The 22,018-nt window shown below is 40.7% G+C and overlaps 1 protein-coding gene across 8 annotated transcripts in view; it reads right to left on the reverse strand.

The window, feature by feature from the left end:
- Nucleotides 1–22,018, reverse strand: part of PPP1R12B (protein phosphatase 1 regulatory subunit 12B) — a 242,178-nt gene that overhangs the window by 9,363 nt on the left and 210,797 nt on the right. For 3 of the 8 annotated variants that reach the window (XM_008976624.4, XM_024930437.4, XM_034943691.3), the window contains 6 exons: nucleotides 20,357–20,373; nucleotides 16,318–16,462; nucleotides 14,692–14,796; nucleotides 11,395–11,448; nucleotides 10,021–10,071; nucleotides 4,031–4,211 (listed from right to left, as the gene is read on the reverse strand). In XM_008976624.4, the coding sequence (XP_008974872.4) occupies nucleotides 4,077–4,211; nucleotides 10,021–10,071; nucleotides 11,395–11,448; nucleotides 14,692–14,796; nucleotides 16,318–16,462; nucleotides 20,357–20,373 (507 nt within the window). In that variant the 3' untranslated portion in view covers nucleotides 4,031–4,076. The remainder of the gene's footprint in view (nucleotides 1–4,030; nucleotides 4,212–10,020; nucleotides 10,072–11,394; nucleotides 11,449–14,691; nucleotides 14,797–16,317; nucleotides 16,463–20,356; nucleotides 20,374–22,018) is intronic. The other 5 variants (XM_008976626.6, XM_003823009.4, XM_008976632.6 and 2 more) reach the window with 3 other exon arrangements.

Consider the following 22,018-nt stretch of genomic DNA (forward strand, 5'->3'; position numbering starts at 1 on the left):
AGAGAAGATATAGGTTAAATTATATAAATATATGTGTATGTACACAAATATGAATCACAGATACATAAATAATTTGTATCAGGGAAATAAAAAGAAAATTACTGAATATCTATAATGTGGATGGCACTGTGCTAGAGGGTCTCCCTAGTGCCTCATGAGACTATGATACAGTTGTTATCCCGATTTCTACAAATGGGGAAATGAAAAGTGCCATAACTAGTTCAAGGCACCCAGCAAAGCTAATATTGAATCCCAGTGTGCCTGACTCCAAAGATCATTCTTTTATTACACGTGGGATGGAAAACAAAACACCAAAAATGTTTGACGCCTAGAAACTGAAATTCCAGCATTGTCTTTGTCACTAGTGATCTATTACTTTAGGCAGATCACTCGCCTTCTCTGCATTTCCATTTTTGTACTTCCGTAAGAACAACAGTCCCTGTCCTACTCTCTCGTATGGTAGGGACTCTGCAAGGCTCACAGGAGGTAACAGATGTGGAAGTGTGTTGACATACATAATAAGCTTTGCGATACTGAGTGTTCCTACAATCACTGGGAGTTTTCTCATGACTGTGGGAGGGCAGGCAAATAATCTGCAAACTTTATTAAGAAGACTTTAATCCAGAAAATATAAAAATAAAGTTGCAGTCCTTTGACCCTGGTCTCCTACCTCTGATTTAATCAAAGCAGCTCTGGCTGCCCTCTCCTTCGTTCCTCTATCCCTGCAGCCTTGCCTACCAGACTGAATGCTTGGAAACTCATTTCAGTGAGATTTTTAGAAAAAACCCAGGGTGGCCTCATGTTTCCGTGTTCAATCTGCTCTTTAACGCCCCATGCTGGGGCTGCAGCTTGGGTATAAGTGAGACGAAAGCCACATTTCCATAATAGGTAGGAAGAAGCTATATATGGCAATGGATTACATTTCACTGCTTAGCAGCTCATCAAATCAGAACTGAGCTGCCTTAAAAAATGTATAAACAACTTGTAGAGTCTTGTAGAGTTTTAGTGATTTATTTCCACATTAAGAAGTCAATTCCTTGAAAAAAAAAATTTGGACAAGGCAGTTTTGCAGCTGCAACATGCTACAATTGACATCTAAAGGGAGTGGCAAAAAGTGTTAAGAGGTGGAATGTAGAAATCAAGGGCGGGGGAAGCCCCACAAAGTTCAATCTCAGCAGAGAGAGGGGGAAATGAACAGTGTTATCTGATATCCACTTGAAGTTAAAGAATGGTTAAATAAGAACATATGTGAAAGTACGATATAAGTATGAAGTTTAGCAAAGCTTTATCATTTTAACTCTCTGGATCTTAGTTTCTTAATTTTTAAGTTCCCAGCTTACCACAATTTGGTGTTAAAGATACCCTGGGCAAATAAAATTAAGTACACATTTCTCAACTGTTACTTCTTACAGTCTTTGAGGAATGTGTTAAAGAGGAAGGGGCTACAGGGGTCCTAAAGCTTCAGAGACCTAGAGCAAGGCTAGCTGTAGGTTGAGAGGGACTCAGGATGAGTCTTGCATGAGCTGTCTTGCTTTTAACTACAAGGAAAGTGGGAAGGGAGTCCCCTCTGGTATTTTGTTGGTAAGTGGTTTGCTCTACATGCTGAGATAAGATGATTTTTCCAGGGAACTATTAAAAAAAAAAAAGGTAGAGTAAAATCTCTCGACTGCACTGCCAGTTTGGCTTAGTTATCTCATCCTTCCTTCTGGCAAGAATCGGCAAGCTTTTTCTGTAAAATGCCAGACAATAAGTATCTTAGGGTTTGCAGGTCAAACAGTCTCTGTTGCTACTCCTCAGCTCTGCTGTTGCAGCACAAAAGCACCCATAGACATAACAATAATATGTAAACAAATGAGTTTGGTTCAGTTCCAATAAAACTTTTATTTTGGACATTGAAATTTGAATTCCATATAATGTTCGTGTTCATATGTCGTAAAATATTATTCTTCTTTTGATTTCTTTTTTGACTATTTGTATGGCTTATGGGCCATACTGGTGGGTCACAGTTTGCTAACCCTTGCTATGGTCATGTACCAGGCAATGGCTTTCTTTACAGCAGCAAAATCTTTTGGTAGGTAAATGGCTCTTTAGAAGTTAGGCTTTGACAAGGAAGTCACAGTGCTCAGAAAGCAGAATGCTGCCCTTACTCCCTCAGCTGCAATGCTGGGGGCACAGTGTAGTTGCTCAATAGATCCTTCTTGCATTGTTTGGGCCACATGCTTAACAAATGGTGAAAACTGTGCCAAATATGCAGACAGCTTATATTACAGTGGTGAAAAGTTTGCACTCTGGAACCTGACATATTTGGTTTGAATTTTGGTTCTACCACTTCACTCTCGGAGTGACCTTGGGCAAGTTATTTAATCTGTGACTCAGTTTTTTTTTTTTCATTTTTACAATAATTGTTTTGGGGAATAAATGAGAAAAACTATATAAAGCATTCAGCACAGGCCTTAATAAATGACAACTGTTAAGGTTATTAACTACTGAAAGCATGAGATCTAGTTTTGCCCCATATCCTATACTATCTTGCAACAAAGGGATACTAAAAATAACTGGGACACCTTTTGGGGGGTCCCTAGTTTAGCCTAAGTAAAAATTTCCAGGAATCTTGAGGCTAACTTTAAAGCATGGAGTCTGGACCTAACAGTGGCTGCTTACAGCCAGGCCATGGTAGAACTTGCCTTTCAATTTTCTTTCTGCCTATGATAGCATCTACAGCAGGATATTAGCTCAGCCCTATGATAATTCGGGTGATTCAGTTCTAGTGGATATTAGTTGCCAGCTACTAACCCTGAAGGCAAAAGCAAATAGGCTGAAAGAAAGAACAGGCTCTGGTTAGGACTAATTAGATTGTTGCTGACAATTAAAAATTCATCTCAGAGGAGTGGTGACCCCATCATACCATCTTGAGATAGAAAAACCAGTTGTCTGTGAGCTTGTCTTTCAGATCCATAGCTAGGGAAAGGATCCAGTTTGCCAAGCACATTTTTGGTTCTCAGTTGAAAATAAATCCTTGCTCTCTGCTCCACTGCCTGCCATATCCTTTGCAAAGCTGGCCTCATTAGAGAGGGCCTGGCTCCATGAGGGTCTCATTTATATAGGCTGTGTTCTGCCTCACAGCCCACATACTAAGGACAGGGAGGGGCACATCCCTAGGGCCCAAAGATTTGTGACGGGAATGAGAGATGTGCCTCCTAAGGAGGGAGAAGAAAGCAAAGACTACTGCAGAAGGAGGCAAAGAATGCTTATCCAATTATGCTTGAATAATGGGATGGAGAGTGTTTTTGCTGGTAGTGGAGCTGGACAGGAACAGTTCCAACCTTGAGTTTTAGTCCTCTCCATCGGTAATGTTGTCAGCCGTGAGGACCGTCTGGTATCCAAAGGGCTGTGGTTCTTAACCATGGTTGTATAAGGAATCAATAGGAGAGGTTTGAAAAAATACTGATGCCTGGGTCTCAACCCAGACCACTGATTATTTGGGGATGGACCCAGACATCCCTATATGTATATGTTAAAAGCTATGTATATGTTTAAAATATACCCATAGGTATATGTTAAAAGCTCCTAGATGTTTCTTGCAGCCAAGATTGAGAGCCCCTGCCCTTGGTTACCCAAGGCCCAACCCCAGTTGCTCCAGGGGAGTGGATTGGACTTGGGTTGCTATTGGCTAAGAAAGATCAATTTCCATTTGGCAATGACCCCGTCAATGAAATATGTATATGTGCATGTACACAGGTATACGCACATACACGTGTATACCTATGTGTAGCTGAGTGAACAAATTCATACTCAGTCTCCAGGGGAAGAGAAGCTAATGTGGTGACCTTACCAAATGAATATATTGGTAGCCCAGTTGAGGTCTCTCTCACTGCCTCCCTTGACCTAGGCTGGTATGTCCCATTCTATGATCTCAGTCCTGGCTGCTTCCATCTGCAGATAACCAAGCTTTGCAGGAACCTGCATATGGAGGCTCGGATGGAGGGGATGAGCACAGAGCTTCTGGGACTAACAAGAAGACTGAACCTGCCTGGAGTAGTGGAGGAGGGAAGTGAGTTGGAGAGTAGGGGCAAGAACTAGAGCTCCTGGGTGTCCGAGGACTCGATGGACTCCGAGAGTCTGGCCACCACTCGGGTCAGGGCCCTGTTCTCAGCCTGCAGTTGCTCGTTCATCTGCTTCAAGGTTTGAATCTGTTTTAGCTGGTGGAGGTTCTGTAGAGATTGAGACATGAAAAGGACAGACAGAAAAGACAGAGAGAGACAAGACAGACCAGAGGAGAGAAAAGTAGGACAAAGAAATCACATGACTTTTTGTTTTTGTTTTTAGTTTGCATGCAAGAAAGGAAATGAGAAAGGCAGGAGTCATGGAGCAAATGGGTGGCAGGTGGAAGGATGATGGAGAAAAGCAACAGGGAAGGAGAGCTATGTCTGATTCTTGGCTAAGATCTAAATATGCCATATGAATATAACTGCCAGGCTCTCAAAAGGCACATATGGATTGCTTTTGAGAATGAAAGTCCAGCATGTGGTTTGGAGCCTTCTGAACCAAATTAACATGGTTGAGGCATAACTTCAGGGACCCTTCATCATGACTGAGATTAGAGCTGAGGACTTGGTGTGTTCTTAAATCTAGCTGCTGCCCCTTTCTCTCTCCCTTCCTCTAATCTTCCCCTCATACTCAGCTCCCTTCTTTCACTTTGTTTATTTATCTGAGATAGGGTCCGACTCTGTCACCTTGGCTGGAGTGCAGTGGCACAAAACTGAAACATCTGCCTTCCAGGCTTAAGCCATCTTCCCACCTCAGCCTCCTAAAGTAGCTGGGACTACAGGCATGCACCACCATACCTGGATAATTTTTATATTTTTTGTAGAGACAGGATTTCGCTATGTAGCCCAAGCTGGTCTCAAATTCCTGAGGTCAAGCAATCCTCCTGCCTTAGCCTCCCAAAGTGCTGGGATTACAGGTGTGGGCCACTGCATTTGGCCTCATTTATTTTTAAAAAATAAAAGAGAGGCCTATTATTTAAGCTTTTTTTTTTTTTTTTTTTGTGGGGCATGTACTGTTTAGAAGGTTAAAGTTACACATACCAAAATAAGAAAGAACTGTCAGCTCTCTGGATGGTCCTCTAACCTGCTTTGTAGGAAGCTTCATTAACCCTGATAGTTTTCCTCTGCAGTCCAGAGAGATTGTTTCAGGATCCAAAAACTGCTAACCTGTCTCTGACCTGCTATAAGATTATACGCATCACTAAATTCACAGCTAACCATGCTTTCTTTGTCTCAGTTCAAGCAGTTTGGGAGCTGCTTAAAGGTGTTCATAAACAGACTCATACTCTGGAAATTATAGCTGTGCAAAAAAGCTGGAGAAACCATAAAAGCCCAATGATAATGAAACTAGCTGGACCAATGTGCTAGTCCAGACCTTTCTGTCTGTCAGTGTTGCAAGCGGAACAGAATAACCAGCCCACAGACATTCTTCCTGATACCCCATATTCCATAAGACATTTAAAGACTTTAATAATTGGAATTATATCAAAGGCCTGCTGACTCTGCTACTGTCCTTCCTAAGTAGTCATCTGCACTGCCCCGAAACTGAGACCATCAACTCTTTGGGAGGAGAATAATGATTTTTTTATGCAAATGGGGTTTCACAGATGAGGATGGACAATCCTGTGGGTTACAATGACTACAAAAAGGTGGCCAGGTATCAGAGAAAAGTCTCTCACATCTATAAGATGAGAAGGATAGAAATGAAAGATTAGTGGAGTTATAGTTGTTTGGGAGTGAAGAAGCAAGAAAATGAAAGGTAGCATGAAGGGGAAAAACAGTGAAAAGGAAAAACAAGCAGAGACAAACTGCTGAATCTCTTTAACCAAAGAGAAAGAATGACCACCTTGGAATAAAGGTAGGCTAGCCAAACTGTCTCATGTAGCCATTGGAGGGTGAGGACCGGGCAATCTTCCTTGCCCACTGTAAGCATCTTGGCCATGGTGAGGATAGAGGAGGGAGATCATGGTACAGCATATGGAAAAGATTAAAGCAATGGGCAGGGACCAAATTTAAAAGCCAATGGGAAGTCCCTGGCTCTCACCCTTCTTTGGTGTTGACATTGGACCAAAGCTTTCAACATAATCATTATCAAATAATTGTCATTGTATGAAGTGGTACTTACCTCCCAGGGAATAACATTAAAGACATGAATGATGAAAGTGACTCAATCTGACAAGTGAGTATAAGCAGATCAAGGTGAAAGAATTTGGAAGTTATCAGCATGAGGGAGAGAGGCAGGAAACAATCTGGTCAATGTTCTATAGGAAGCAGTATTGAAAACAAGGCAAGGCAAGGAGGAGAGGAGAAGGGGCAGGGCCCAGCGCAGGATGGGCAAGGGCAGGGCTAAGGAGCAGGGTCAGCTAGTAATCTTTCCAAAGAAAAATAAAAATTCCAGGACCAATCTAAAAAGGAATTGGTTGCTGGGTCCCTCTCATGCAAGGACCTAGGAAAGGAAGGGGAGAAGGTCTGACAAGGAGGCTGATGCTGAGTGGAGGATGCAGTAGAGAAGTAATCACATCTGATGTGGGCGCCAAGACCAGGTGCAGGCCTGGCACAGCTCACACTGACATGCACACCTGTCAGAAGTTGGCATATAATCCTAGTCCAATCTAGGATCTGGGTGGAGTTTCTCTTGAGGAGAATTCATAAATACTTACCTTTCCAATAAAAGTCCAGAAAGGCACAACACATCTCATAACCACAGAGCCACATATACATCTGGGTTAGCCCATCTCATGGTTCCCCCATTTCACCTGGCCTTTGTACTTTATTTGGTAGAGTTAGAAAAATAGGACTGAAGTCACTTTCTTTCCTTGAGTAACCTACTATATTTTTAAGGGTTCACTGGAGATCAGCCCCCTCTACTGTTCCCTACTGATTGCTCCAAGGAGGTTTGAGCATCTGTACAAAATGAATATGCAACAAGCATGACCAACTGGCCCCAAGCTCTACTGGGTCCCAGTTCAGCCAGACAGTCACCTGTACCTTTGGCTGCCTAGTACAGAGAGATTTTAGCTATTAATCACTCTAGCAATGTTGGTCACCATAAACCATAGTCTGAATGAAGAGCTTGAGAGCTAAACAAGTATTTTCTTAGACTCTTTTAGGGCCAGTCATACCAATTTTATCATATTTATATATTTGCATCTTTGAAGTTTTTGTCTTCAAGTAGGTACAGACAGAAAAATAAAACTGGTGAGAATGCAGAGGCACAGATGCTTCTCCCTTAGTCCTCTAGGGGGTGCTGGACGATCTGCAAACCTGGCATTGGGCTTTGATTTGAGCAAATAGTGTTTAGGGGCTTTAGAGTTTACAGGCATTTCTTCTTCATTTGGCTTTGTAATGGATAATGGAGAATAATGGACACCTGACTGAATCTGAATGTTTTAACTAAAAAAAAAATCAGTCCTGGCCAGACGCGGTGGCTCACACCTGTAATCACAGCACTTTGGGAGGCCGAGGTGGGTGGATCCCCTGAGCTCAGGAGTTCGAGACCACCTGGTGCAACATGGTGAAACCCTGTCTCTACTAAAAATACAAAAAAATTAACTGGGTGTGGTGGCGCACACTACTAGTCCCAGCTCCTTGGAGGCTGAGGCAGGAGAATCGCTTGAGCGATTGGATCTGCCTAGAGGCAAAGGTTGCAGTAAGCTGACATTGTGCCACTGCACTCAGGCTTGGGCTACAGAGTGAGGCTCCGTCTCAAAGAGAAAAAAAAAACACAAAAAACAGCCTCAAAACAGCTTACCTATTGGTTTAGGGACTAAACATTCATGATCTGGCTCCACTTGATAATTTACAATTGATTTTAGAGTTGCTAGCAAATGGTTTATGGCTGGGGAGAGCAAACACTTTCATATCTTATAATCTCTTGAGGAAAGGAAAGAACTCATGATCTAGTTTAGGAAATCATAGACTGATAGCATAAAGAGACAGAGAAAAAATGTGAGCCTATCTCAACCTACAGAATTGAGGGCAACTAGAACCACTGAAGGGGCTTCCATAATTCCAAATTTAGAATTGGAATAAAAATAACAAAGGGCCTCAATTTCTCTAATTTGACCACTTTCCAGGTTTTTGTGTGTGGGCCTGCTTTGATGTGACACAGAGCCCCATGACTGGTGAGTGGAGGCTGGCTTTGGGCTCCCAGGTACTCCTTGAAAGGTTCCAGCTTTTGCCTCAATTACATGCTCTAGATCAGCATTTAGGACATTTCTTAATAAGGAACACTGACAGCTGCCTAACAGCAGAGTACAGATGGTATAACTCAGGAGGTTTCAAAAATGGAGGAGCCTCCATGCAACAAGGAGCTATGGATATGCACTCATCGAGAAACAGTTAGCTCAGCTGGGTGTGGCGGCACGTGCCTGTAGTCCCAGCTATTCGGGAGGATGAGATGGGAGGATTATTTGAGCCCAGGAGTTCAAGTCCAGGGCAACATAGCGAGACTCCATCTCTTAAAAATTAAAAAAGAACTGGTTATCTCTAATAATTCACTGCTCTAAGCGGGAGAGAATACTTCTGTGTGGTAGTAAGGTGCGTTTGAAAAAAATCACAAGATGCAGAAGTTTAGGTGCTAGGGCATACTGTTCTACCATCTCATGAGAATCAATTATTTATTATTTCTATTTCTTGCTGCTTTGAATCAACTTGGAAGATTTAAAATGTTTGAGATATAAGCAGGTATTGCTTAAAATTCTATGTGAATGTTACAGTTACAGCCTTGGGATAGTGGTAGGAAATGCAAGGGCAAGGCTCAGCATTTCTCCTTCATTCTGGAATTATAGAGTAACAGGATTGATTATGAGCACCAGATCTGGTGTAAACTATAACCTCAACAGGTCTTAAAAAGTTGTTTTTTTTTCAATAAATAACCAATCTATTTAGGCCACTGGAACAATAAATGTCTCTCCCAAATTGCATATTAGGGATGCTTGCTCATAGAAAGACATTTGGGGATCTGCCTAATACTATCCCAGTGCTTTGGCTTCCCGGTTGAATAAACCTGTCTCACCAAATGAATGCTTGGCATCATGTATCTGGTAAAATAAGATGCCTGAAGAAAGAAAAAAGCTGAGTAGGTGCTAAGTGATTATGGGCATGTGTCATCATGCATTGCAGGAATCAGATGTTTCAAAATAATCTCCAGGTGGCTACCCTGACCAGCTCTATATTCCCTGCAGCTCTGTATCCATCTTCCCCCTTTCACCCTCCTCCCCTCCCCCTGCCCCACTGCCTCCTATGGCAGCAAATTGACTGCTTTGGGTAGATTTCCAGTTCTTAGCACTCAAAACTGCCCAGGATGGCAGCTGTCCATTAAAGTGGCTAATGGAGGTGACGGTCACTGCAGGTCATGGTGAGGCGAGAAAGGAAAGTAGTGAGCTGTGAAGTGTATCTGGTGGCATGAGCTTATTCTAGTGGGAGAGTGCCAAGCATCCCTGAATATTTCAGAGGAAATGTACTGGGGCAGGAAATCAATATGTGAATACATTTTTATTTTGCTGCAGAATGATTCAATCTGTGTTCTTGCCAGCAAAGGGATGGGGTGGGAGGGGCACCAGGGAAGAAAGCTTATGGCCATGCTCAGGCTTCCCCAGGCACCTAATGGGAGGCTCCCAGAGCTGGAAAACTTGTTCTAGTCTTCTCATTTACCCTCTAGAGGGCAAAGATACTGCTTGAAAAGCCTTAAAAGTTAAACTCAAGTTTGTTTCAAGCCTGCCAAGACCTCTCCTTAAACCAAAGGCAGTATTTTTTCCTAGAATGCCTTTAAGGTGGCCTCAATGGATGTTGTGTGAGCTGAGAGAGCCTAGGAAATGGCTGAGGAGAGATGCTCACTTTTTTACACATCATTTCTTCTTGCAGATATTGAGTTTGTAGTGAAATCTGGAGGGGGCAGGCCTATGCTCAAATATCCAGTCTTGGCAGGCATTCAGAGAACAGGCATACAAAGAGAAAGAAAATCTCTTCATACCTTCATTTCTTCCTCCATTTCTGACATTTTGCGCTCCAAGGCTCGTCTCTCCTGTTTCGGAACAATGAGATTGTTGAACATTATTGAATTCAGAAGGGAGTAAAAATGCTGCCTCCCAGCTGCTGTGTGATCAGCAGATTCACGGTCAAAGGTTTGTCTACTGACTCAGGCAAACCTTACTCAGGAGATCTGAGCACTATCTGATCCTGCCACTTGTAAGATGGAGCTACCTCACTGATAAAAATCACATTATCTAAATCTCCTATCATAAAATCAGTAGATATATGGAGAAGCAACTTGCTAATATGCAAACAGACGAAGACATTCAGTTACTCTGTGCAGGTTGAAGATTTCATAGAATTTCAAATGTCTGCAAGTGACTAGGGCCCTTGCTCTCTATTATCAAAAAGGCATCATTATCTTCAGTAATGCTCTCCCTAAATTCCTAGGAAACTGCTTCTCTCATGATGAGGAGCAGATGGTGAGCCGGGAAGTAGACATCATTGTCTAAGAAACAGCATCTCTCCCCCTAGTTTCTTCCCTCCCCCTGTAGTTGCTTCTCTCCCGTTCCATTTCTCTTTCCCAGCAACTGACTCTTGGTTTAGCCTAAACCCAATGAGGAGTTTTTGATCAGATGGGATACCAAGGAAGTTTGGTTACAGGCCAAAGGAATAAAATGTAAAACTTAGCTGCTTTCCAAATTAAACAGACAACAACAGGACAGATGGGAACATATTATATCTCCAGGGCCAAATCAAAGCTAGGGTCCATCAATAAATCTAATTGAATTTTCCCAATCCAAGAATGTAAAATCCCAGAATAATATTCTGAGTACAGTTGGGAGGAGATCAGCAATTGAACCAGAAATCCTCCCCTCAGTCAAAATGAGTGAAAGACTGTGTTGGCTCATGTTTCAAGTCGTAAGACCTAAATGGCAGAGGGTCCCACTGAAAGCTTCCTTTCTGTTCAAGGTGATGAAAACGGTAAAGAGACCTTGGACCTGTGTGTGTGTGTGTGTGTGTGTGTGTGTGTGTGTATGCAATGATTTACAGTAAACCAAAATGTTATGGGTTGTGTGTGTATGCAGTTCTGCCCACAGTCAGAACAATGTATGAGATGACCTTCCAAGGACCCTTCCCACCCTAAGACTAAATATGTGGAAAGTACTGACCATCTGAGGAAATCAAAAGGACTAGCAATCAAATTACTGCCTAGAGTCAGACAAAAAGAATTTATCATCAAGCTGGGAATGGAATGTGGCAGAACTCCCTCCTTCTTAAGATGGACTTTTTCCATTGGCATGAACAACAAAGTGGGAGAGAGTCAGAAAGAAGAGATGAAATGGGGTGGAGGGGGAAACAGACATGCGCATACCCGTTTCTCCATCTCCAGCACTGATGATCGGTCAGAGGTCTTTTCTTGTTTCTGCTGGTGCAAATGGAAGGAAAACAGTTGTTATTTAAGTTGTCTCAGGGCCAGTAGAACGCCCAGTCTAGTTCAGCTTCACTACTAGACATCTAGAAATAAACAGTAAAACTTTGGACTTCCCCTATAGCAGGGATCCCCAGCAAACAGGTTCTGATAGATCTCTAAGCCTAACATTATCACCTCTCTGAAGTTTGCAGGATTCCCTCTGGGGAGGGGAAGGCAGTAGTAGTATTCCCTGAAATTACAAAGAAATTACTTACAACACACAATCTCTCTCTCTCTCTCTCTCTCCATAGGTCTTCAATGCTAATTACAATTTTACATCTCACCATTCTTCTCCTCTCTTCATTCTATGAGTAATATCACAACCCAGAGGAAATAACAAAAAAAACAAAAAGGCTTTTCTTTAAAAGGCTGGCAACTCCTGAGCGAGAATGTCTAAGGCCAATGGCACTTGTCTAAATAATCCCCTTTCCCCTATTCTTTCTGTTTTGGGAATTGATACCATTTTTCTTTTAGAGCAGCAGTTTTCATATGTGGGTGGGCTTTCAGGGGTTCTTAGGAGTCCATTCATGGCATCTGCCCTGCTTTGAACAGAGGTAGTCCACTTTCATCTGTCTTATATATTGGGCTTCCAGATAAGGTAATTTTACTTGAATAAAAGATTTAGAATGTTTATTTTAGATCATCTTTGACTTAAATTTTGCAGAGGGGCTGAAAAGACTTAGCCTCATGGCAAAAAAACAGAATAACCTCAGATAATGACCCTTCCTTAAAAGGGGAATAAAAAACCCTTAAGTCCCTTTTGGCCTTAGGGTCATAGAACTCAGCAGAATTTCTTACATTCAGTAGACATTTAATAACTGCTGGGTGATTATTTTTATTTTGCTTAGTGTCATGCAGAGACAACATTTAAATAAATATAGAAATTATGCTGGTCTTCTTGCAGCAGTTTCTTTTTTTTTAAAAAAATTAAGGAATGGCCAGAACTAACAATAAAACTCAGAATTCTGGCTCCTGTCCTGGGCTTTCACCTTCTGTTTGGAAGGGCATGGCTGTCTGCCTTTATGCTGCATCTACTATGAAGCAGAAGGAAGAGAAAAAAACGCAAAAATAGATCCTACAGCTTGTTAACATCCTCGTAAGTCTTTCTTTCCTAAGCCTGAGGAGCTGTAGAAGTTGTGATGATTTCATGATTTTCAAGGTTTATATAGACAAAGAACTAGTTTTTTGTTTGTTCTGTTTTTAATGTTGACTCCCTTAGAGTTGGGGTGGATCTTTTATGTAAAAATATTGTGTATGTTCATGTGGTAACTGTCTCCATACAAATGTGTGAGGCTGAGAAGCCCTCCCTCCACTGTCCTGCCAAACAACTCCATTTTTGGTAAATGGCAGAGACTTGGTTTGTAGCAGCACCATTTCTTATGAATTTCAATAACTTGCATTTGGCAAAACTAAGTATATTTTGACACACCTAGCAAAGCAGTTGGCCAGAGAGTAAATGCTTTTCCCCAGCAACTGGAAAGGCTGATTTTATTTTCAGTGCCATCTGTGCAAGTCAATGTCAGCAGCTTGTTAGACTGCTCACTGTTCTAAGGCATGGGCTGGTGGAAATGCTGAGAACCCCTAAAGGTCAAGACATATGCTGTCAGAAGCTTCCGCTGAGAAGAGTGGGGAGCAGGTGAAACTGCTCTTCCTGTGGTTCCTCACATGACTGCTCTTTAATTTTCTGTAAAACAATCCTAGTAATAACTGACAAGAACCAGCATAAGATCTGTATTTATAAACCACTGCCAATATGCGGCGCCATTCAGAATAAAAATTAGCCCCAGATTTCTTTTGAGGGTCTACTGTGAATGAGACTTTTTTTTTTTTTTTTGCCTGGCTCAATAATGTTGGAGTGAGAAGAGACCTTAAAATTTATTCAGTCCACCCCGCTGCCTTATGGCAGGGCTATAGCTATGTGTGTGTTTTTCTCTTTTAGATTTAGAAACCTACTTTTCTTATTCCACAAAATCACTTTAAGCCTAGTTATTATCTATTTGTGTTGCAGTAAGTCTCAGAAATTTCCAGTAGAGCCATGTTGGGCTACTATAATCAGGAAAAAGGGGGTGGCTCTTCTAAACTGACAGGCAGTTCACATTTTACACCTGGGTAAGCCCTTCTCCAGAAAGTGAGTGTGCTGGCTGTCTTGCTGGAGTCCTACGCAGCTCTGTGGGGCTGTCTTCCAAGTGTTGGCACCCTCCTGCTCATGCAATTCCAGAGGGGTTAGAATAGGATGTTTAGAGGGTAATCAACACCCCTGCCCTCCAAACTCCATGTATTTGGTACCGTACAACCCTAGCATTTTAGTCTTTGCTTTTGGATAGCCAGTCATATTGCCAGAATGACTAGCCACCTCTGGTTTTCATTTCAAGCCTTCCTGCTAAAGAATCATTTTTACTCCAGTTCAGCTTTCGAAATTCTAAGTCCCCAGGCATTCTAGGAGGGAAATAACTCAATAGGTTTCCTGATAACTCAGCAATAACCTAAAGCAGTGCTTGCTTTAGCTTTCAGCTGCAGAGTTTATTTCACTGGTGACAAGGTTATTACCTCTAGCATCCTCTAAAGCATCATCTAATTAAATCAAACCTGGCAGTGAGAGGAAATAGTTTATCAGTCTTTCTGCCACTAATATTCCTTATTTGTAGGCTGAAAAAGAGTGGTGGCTTGGGGAGATAACATATGCTACAGAATCTTTGCTTTGGGACTTAACCCTATGTTGTGGCACCACCTTTGCCCTTGATTTGTTATATGGCCTAAGCAAACCACTTACTTCTCTAGGCTTAATTTGTTATCTCTCTGCCCTAGGTTTAATAGGGTCTTGCTTATCTCTCTCCAAGAGGTGAAGTGTAGATAAACTGAACTGAAACATAATGAACAGGACAAGAGGAACTGTCTAGGACTAGCTTTGTAGTGCTGGTTTATGCTTTTCTACTAATAAATAAGTAGATGATGAGCCATAGTATTAATTATTAGCATTCAGACCATCAGGAATTGTTCACTGAATTATCAGTTTTCCTTTTTAAGTTAAACACTGATTGAAACCTAAAATAAATTAGAATCTAAGAAGCTTCTATCTCATTGCCCCGAGAAGGCCTGATCTTGACTCTATCTTACTTCCTGTCCCTTAGATCCCTAGTCTAGTTTGCTTCCTTACATCAACCCTTGGTTCTCATCTTTTTTCTTCTTCTTCCCTCTTACCTGGGCCACCTTCTCAAGCTTGGACTTTATATCTGCTAGCTCTAGCTGGGCTTCCTGAAGTTTTGTTTTCAGTTTTTGGTTTTCAGTCAGAGCACTCTCATAGAGCTAGAGGAGAGGGAAAAAAGAGGATCAGCGTTCGCGTTAGAACTCACACCATTTCATCACATGAGAATGCCCAGGGCTCTGTGCCCCAAGCCACCACTATACGGTAGAGAGAGAAAATGAAGGAAGGGTAGGGAGCAGAGTACATTCAGCCAACTGGTCTCTTGCTTTTTCAAAGTGATGAACAGAAAGAGAATGATGATGCTCCAACTTCAATAATGTTAATCTCTGGGGGAAAAACAGTCATTACTATGGGACATTTTCATTGCTTAAAAGAGCAATGAAAAAGATAATTTTTTTTTGGAACCAGTCTACTGTGTATATTGATTTTAGTCAAGTTCTGCTTAACAAAACATTAACAGAACAAGCACTCTTTATTCCCTTTGGAGACAGGGTCTTGCTCTGTTACCCAGGCTGGAGTGTAGTAGCATGATCACCCCTCACTGCAGCCTTGAACTCCCAGGCTCAAGCAATCCTCCTAACTTAATAGCTGGGACTACAGGCATGAGCCACCATGCCCAGCTAATTTTTCAATTTTTTGTGGAGATGGGGGTCTCACTATATTGCCCAGGCTGGTCTGGAACTCCTGGGCTCAAGTGATCATCCTGCCTCACCCTCCCAACGTGCTGGGATTACAGGCATGAACCACCATGCCCATCCTAAATATTTTCTGTACAAAAATAGTTTTTCCTGGTATCGCAAACACCTGAAAGGGAAGGTTTTTAAGTCTACTCTTGGAGTTAGGTACTATTCTACAAGAAAAAAGGAAATAAACTGTAAAGTGATGATGATTTTCTTTTCTTTCTTTTTTTTTTTTTTTTACTAACACCAAGTAGTATTTAGTTGATATTCACAGGACCTTATTAGAAGCACATGTTTGTTAAAAATAACAGTCTACCAAATGATTCTCAGGGCTCAGAGAGACAGCACTAGGTTTTTCACCCTTTTTATATTCTTAATTTCTTACTTTTCCCTACACTTCTAAATACCTGATTCTAACTATACACTTACTGCACTAAAAGCAACATATGGCTGGGCATGGTGGCTCACGTCTGTAATCCCAGCACTTTGGGAGGCTGAGGTGGGAAGATTGCTTGTGGCCAGGAATTCAAGACCAGCCTGGGCAATATAGTGAGATCCAATCTCCATAAAAAATAAAAAATGTAGCCGTGTGTGGTGGTGCATGGCTATAGTTCTAGCTATGTGGGAGGCTGTGGCAGGAGGACCCTATGAACCCAGGAGTTTGAGAGGGCAGTTACCTATGATTGTACCACTGCGCTTTAGCCTGGGTAACAATGAGACCTTGTCTCAAAAAACAAAACAAAACACCTCAATATATGAAGGGGTCTTTATCTAGTTTTTTGGAGAGGTGAAGTAAACCCAGAAAACTGCAAGGAATTATTATTACTTAAGTGCCTTTTCTTCTGCTTATTCAGAGCTATGGTAATTTTTCTGGGTGTGGTGGAGGAAGGCTGAGAGGTTTACATGTCACCAAAGAACCGGAAAATTGAATAAAGACCCTACTTTTTTATAATCTCTGTTGCTGTCTTCTTCTACACGGCTGGTCAGGGTGGCTAGGCGGGCCTCCCGGGCCTCCCGACGGGCTCTTGCTGAAGCCCGGTCACCGTAAGAATCACTGGTTGTAGGATTACTACCTCCCGATTCCAACCTGTGGGAGATAATATTAAAGATAAAAATTGGTTTTGAGAACAAAGTAGTGGGGAGAAGGTAATGCTCAGGGGTAGTTTGCGCCTTTTCTAAGAAGTATTTCGGAGCCCTGGCCAGAAACAACTCATAACATTCTTTCCTTCAATCTCTCTGCCAGCATTCCCAGACCTCAGGGCTAAACTGCACGAGCTTGGAGAGGGAGGCTGACCATCATTTGCCAAGAATGAAGCTTATTGAAAAATTAGTGGTTTGGACCTATGTGCTGACTTAAATCTTAAGAGCTTTTCATATTAGTTTAGGATTGAACAGCTTCCCTCAAAAGTGTGCTTTTAAAAGTAAAGATTTCTTGAATTTCAATGGCTCTTAGAAAAATGATTACAATGAACTGTCAATGAATCAGAAACATGTGGACTTAGAGATCTGAGCTGGAGGTTGAATAGGAATGAAACAGCCACTAGGGCATGCTGCGTATGCCTTTTAGGTGCTCTACAGGTTTGCTGGAATCCCAAACATTTTAGGGATACCAACACAGTGCCCAAACAGCTAGTTTTCTACCATCTTATCCATATTCCACATCAAGACTGCTGTGCCTGTGATTAGAATTTTGACATATTTTAGCAACTGAGCTCTTAGAGTTGATAGTGGTTTTATTTCCAGTATTGGTAAGTTCATTAAGGGAAGGATCTCTCAGCTGATTACCTGTTTAAGTGTACAACTATCACCCTAAATCCTTAACGCTGGTTTATATTTTTCTCAGACTTTGCTCTTTCCAAATTAAAAGGCAGCACATATGAAACTGAAATCAGCCCTGCAGAGTGCTACATCCTGAACTGGGATGGTTTGAAGAGTCACAACTGTGAAAATTGCATCTGATGTATCTGTCCTGTGGTAGCTATTTGCCATAGCTGGGGGTGGGGAAGCTGAAATAAGTATTAGAAGAGATAGAGAAGCAATAAGGATGACATAGAGAAGGCAGAGGCAAAGTAATTAGCTCCTAATGACAATGGTGGCCTCTTTTCACTCACAGAGATGCTAAGTCCCACATTCTTCAAAACATTCTTTTTCTTCTTCTTTTTTTTGTTAATAGAAAACTCTTTATTGAGTTTCCTGATTATATAAGCAATATATGGTTGTAGAAAAAGTTCATACTGAAGTATCTAAAGTAGAAAGTGAAAGGGTCACCCCATAATCCTGCCTAAGAAATAACTACTTTTAACTGTTTAGTTCATATCCTTGCAGAATGTCAAGCATATATGTTAAAATACATAGTTCTATAAATAAATTCAGATAACATACACTATTGTCTAACTCCTCCTCCTCTCTATACTTACCACTATGACCGTGGACATCTTGCCATCTAAGTAAAAATAGATTTGCCTCATTAAAAAAAAAAAAAAGACTGCAGTCTTCTCCATTACATGCCTGTAAGATAATTTAACTAATCTTCTATGATAGACACTTAAATTTTTCAAAATTTTTAGCTATTATAAACAATGCTAAAATGAGCAGACTTATCTATAAACCTTAGTGCCTTTGTCCAGTTACCTTATGAAATATTTCTTATGACAGAAATATGTATCTGTCATTAATTTTAATATTTTAAAATCATTATGAACAATCAATCTCTTTGGTTATTTTTCTTTTTTTTTGTTTCTGAATTGCCAATTCATAGCCTTTGTTCAGTAGGGTAATCATCTTTTTCTTATTGTAGTAGGGGAACCTCCTGTAGAGTAGGGCTTTTATTTTTTTTATTTTTATTTTTTATTATTATACTTTAAGTTTTAGGGTACATGTGCACAATGTGCAGGTTAGTTACATATGTATACATGTGACATGCTGGTGCACTGCACCCACTAACTCGTCATCGGGCTTTTAAAACTAATATAGGCAGCAAATATTTTTTCCCACTTCACTTTCTGTCTCTGTTTCTAGTGTCTTACTTAGAGATTTTAAATTTTATATAATTAAATTTGATGATTTTTATCTTTATGGTATTGTCAGAGACATTTGAACCACAGCAACTCCATCTTGAATAGGGGCTGGGTAAAATGAGGCTGAGACCTACTGGGCTGCATTCCCAGACGGTTAAGGCGTTTTAAGTCACTGAATGAGATAGGAGGCTGGCACAAGATACAGGTCATAAAGACCTTGCTGATAAAGCAGGTGGCAGTGAAGAAGCTGGCTAAAACCCACAAAACCAATATGGCCGTGAGAGTGTCCTCTGGTCATCCTCACTGCTACACTCCCACCAACACCATAACAGCTTACAAATGCCATGGCAAAGTCAGGAAGTTACAACATATGGTCTAAAAAGGGCAGGCATGAATAATCCACCCCTTGTTTAGCATATAAACAAGAAATAACCATAAAAACGGGCAACCAGCTGCTCTGTCTATGGAGTAGCTATTCTTTTATTCCTTTACTTTCTTAATAAACTTGCTTTCACTTTATGGACTCTCCCTGAATTCTTTCTTGCGTGAGATCCAAGAACCCTTTCTTGGGGTCTGAATCAGGACCCCTTTCCGGTAATGGTATCACACTTGGAAAGGCTTTTCCTATATAAAGATTATAAAATATTCTCTTCTGCTAACTTTTATGGTGAAACACTTTTCTCTTACAAATTGTAAGCCAACTGAAATCCATTTGTTTCTCGGTATGGCTGAAGGGAAGGATATAATTGCTCAAACAGATAATCAACTGTCCTAATGATCACTTATTGAATAATTATTTCCTCACTGAGATGAAGTCACCTTATACATGTGATTTTTGGGGGGCTATGGATTGTGTTCCATAGGTCTCTTTGTTTATTCTTGAGCTAGTGCTTCACTGTTTTAATTGGTACAGTTTCACAGCATATTTTGAAGTCTGTGGGAAAAAGTTTCCTTTCACAAATGGCTATTATAATACAGGAGAGTTCACAAAAGATTATGGCAAAATACCACTCTCCAACAATTTTGCAAAACTAAGTAATTTTCTGCTAGGTTAGAAGTAAATGATTTGTCCTCAGCTGCTGCCTGGTGAGAGGGCAAGCAGAAGAAGAACATATGTAAAATTTAGAATATATTAATAAGACAGAACCAGCTTAATACCAAACAAATTATAAGGAAACTCATTTGGCCTATAGTCCCATAACTATATCTTCTCCCAATCTCTTAATTTCTCCATCAGAGTAACAGTAGAAAAAGAAAGATTCCAACTTTTGGCTCTATAGTCTATTATTTTTTATTTAGTTTCTTCTTTCAGAAGATTAGTTTTGTACCCTTAGATACTAGGTGAAAAACTGCAGAGGGTCATTCCCCCGATTTTGATATCCTTCTTTAATTTTTCAGCAATTGCAAAACAGGTCTTTAGTTTGTTCATTCAACAAACTACTAAGGAGCATCATCTAGGTATAAGGTATTTTGTTGGATCCACTATTAAATAACAGTATCTAACCTCAATCTGAACCATCAGATTAGATTAATTGCTCTTCTCTGTGCTCAGAATACCTGTCTGTACTTCTAATGGGCACTTACTATGTTCTGTTGAAATGATCTGTCTCTCTACTGGCTTGTTAGCTAATTGAAGGTAAGGATACTGTCTTATTCATGTTGTTTCCCTAATACCGAGCATGGTGCCTGGTATGCTGGTGCTTTAAAAAAAATTAATCTAGTGGAAGTCTACAAGGTGAACTGGAAAGAGGAGAATCTGGAAGCAGGAAGGTAAATTGAAAAGCTTGTTCCATTGCTTTGGGCAGGAGGTAATAAAAGTCTGAATTATTGTGGTGGCTGTGGAAATGAAAAGGATGGAAAGGATGTGAGAAACATTACTGAATTATTATATAAAGCTAAGTTTAATTAGACATGCATTCACTCACAAGTATTAAGCATGCATATATAACAGGGAGAGTTCTTACCTAGAAAGTCTTTCATGCTAGAGAAAGGAGACAAAAACAAAAACAAAAAAAGAAAAAAGAAAAGAAAACAGCATTAGCAAGAGACTGATTTGTATTATTTCCATCTATAAATGCACTTTTCAAATCAGATGGCTGAACTTCACAGCTGGAGATGGGGGTGCCATTTAAGAAAAGCAATCAAATTGACTACACAAAGGTGACTTAGCCCTAGTTCACACTTCTTTGTATGCCATGATTCACTAGATTTGAGGCATTAGGGATAGCACCTTTTTAAACTAGAAGTTAGCAAAATGTAAAATGATCAAAAACTGCCCCCAACTCCCCGCCCAACTAACTAGCCAAGCTTGTGTTCTAGGAGTGACTATCACTGACTTTCTATGTGACATTTGGCCTCTCTGGATCTCAACACTCATTCTATTAATTTCCTTTGTTCACAAACTCCCAAACTTGCCCTGAGTGAATACTGCAACTACAAATATTAAAACTCAGGAGACTTCCTCAGTTTCTCCTAGGTTGCTAGTGAAAGTAGAAGAGTAAGGGAGAGGGGAGAAAGTCCCATCCTTGTCCCTAGGATGCTGGTTAAAAAAAAAAAAAAAAAGTAGGTACTCTGAGGTCTCAAAAGAAAGGAGTTTTATAGATACAACCAGTAAGCTTGGTCATTGTAAACAAATCAAACAACAAAAAGTGCTTATGTCTGTGTTTGACATTTACTTTTTACTGTAGATGACCTTTACCCTCCTATCCCTTTTTTTTTTTTAAAGAACTCTGGCAAATAAAAATTCAATTGATTTAAATGCACTTAATTATTTCCCTTTCTGAAGTGTTAAAGAACAACAAAATCTTCAAGACAGACAAGAGGAGGAAGAGAACCAAAGGTCCAATAATCTACAAAATGGATAATGAATCCTTGAACTTCTGAGGAGTCACTCAATGACACTGCTTTGCATTAAACAGTCCCTGGAAGCCACTGGTTTGTCAAACAACATAGCAGGACAACCCAACACACCACACCCTACAGCTGTCCAGGAGAGGTATACAGTGACAGCACATATGACTAAAGAGGACTGAATAGAGTCACCTTGATAAACGATGACATTTCCTCATAGAATCTCTCTTTAAATCAGGGGTTATACTCATCAGAATAATCCTGCACACTTTTGCAAAATGTACATGTCCTAACCTCAATACTGGAGATTCTGTTTCAGTAGGTCTAGAATGCAGCCTTCCTATATGTATTTTTAAAAAGTACCCCAGGTGATTCTGCTGTACAGCCCTGGTTAAATACCGCTGGACTAAACGAAGGTTTTTGAACATGGAGACATGCCCCCATTTGAGGTGGGGGAATCATTAGGACTCATTAAGAAAAGTATATGGTATATTCTCATACATTGAGTTGAGAATCCTGAAAGTTGGAAATCTAAAATTCAGGACAATTCCAGGCATTTTTCCTGTCCCACATTTATATATCTAATCTCTAGTGGCATTCATATGTATACCCCACACTATCATTGCCTACTTTCTCAACTTTACCTTAAGTTTTTTTTTCTTGATATCTTTTTTCAAAAAAGAAACTAAATTTTAATCACCTCTCAAGAACTAACACATATATAGGGCTGGGCACAGTGGCTCACACCTGTAATCCCAGCACTCTGGAGGCAGGAG

Source organism: Pan paniscus, chromosome 1 (assembly GCF_029289425.2).
Source record: "Pan paniscus chromosome 1, NHGRI_mPanPan1-v2.0_pri, whole genome shotgun sequence".
Classification (NCBI taxonomy): Eukaryota; Metazoa; Chordata; class Mammalia; order Primates; family Hominidae; genus Pan; species Pan paniscus.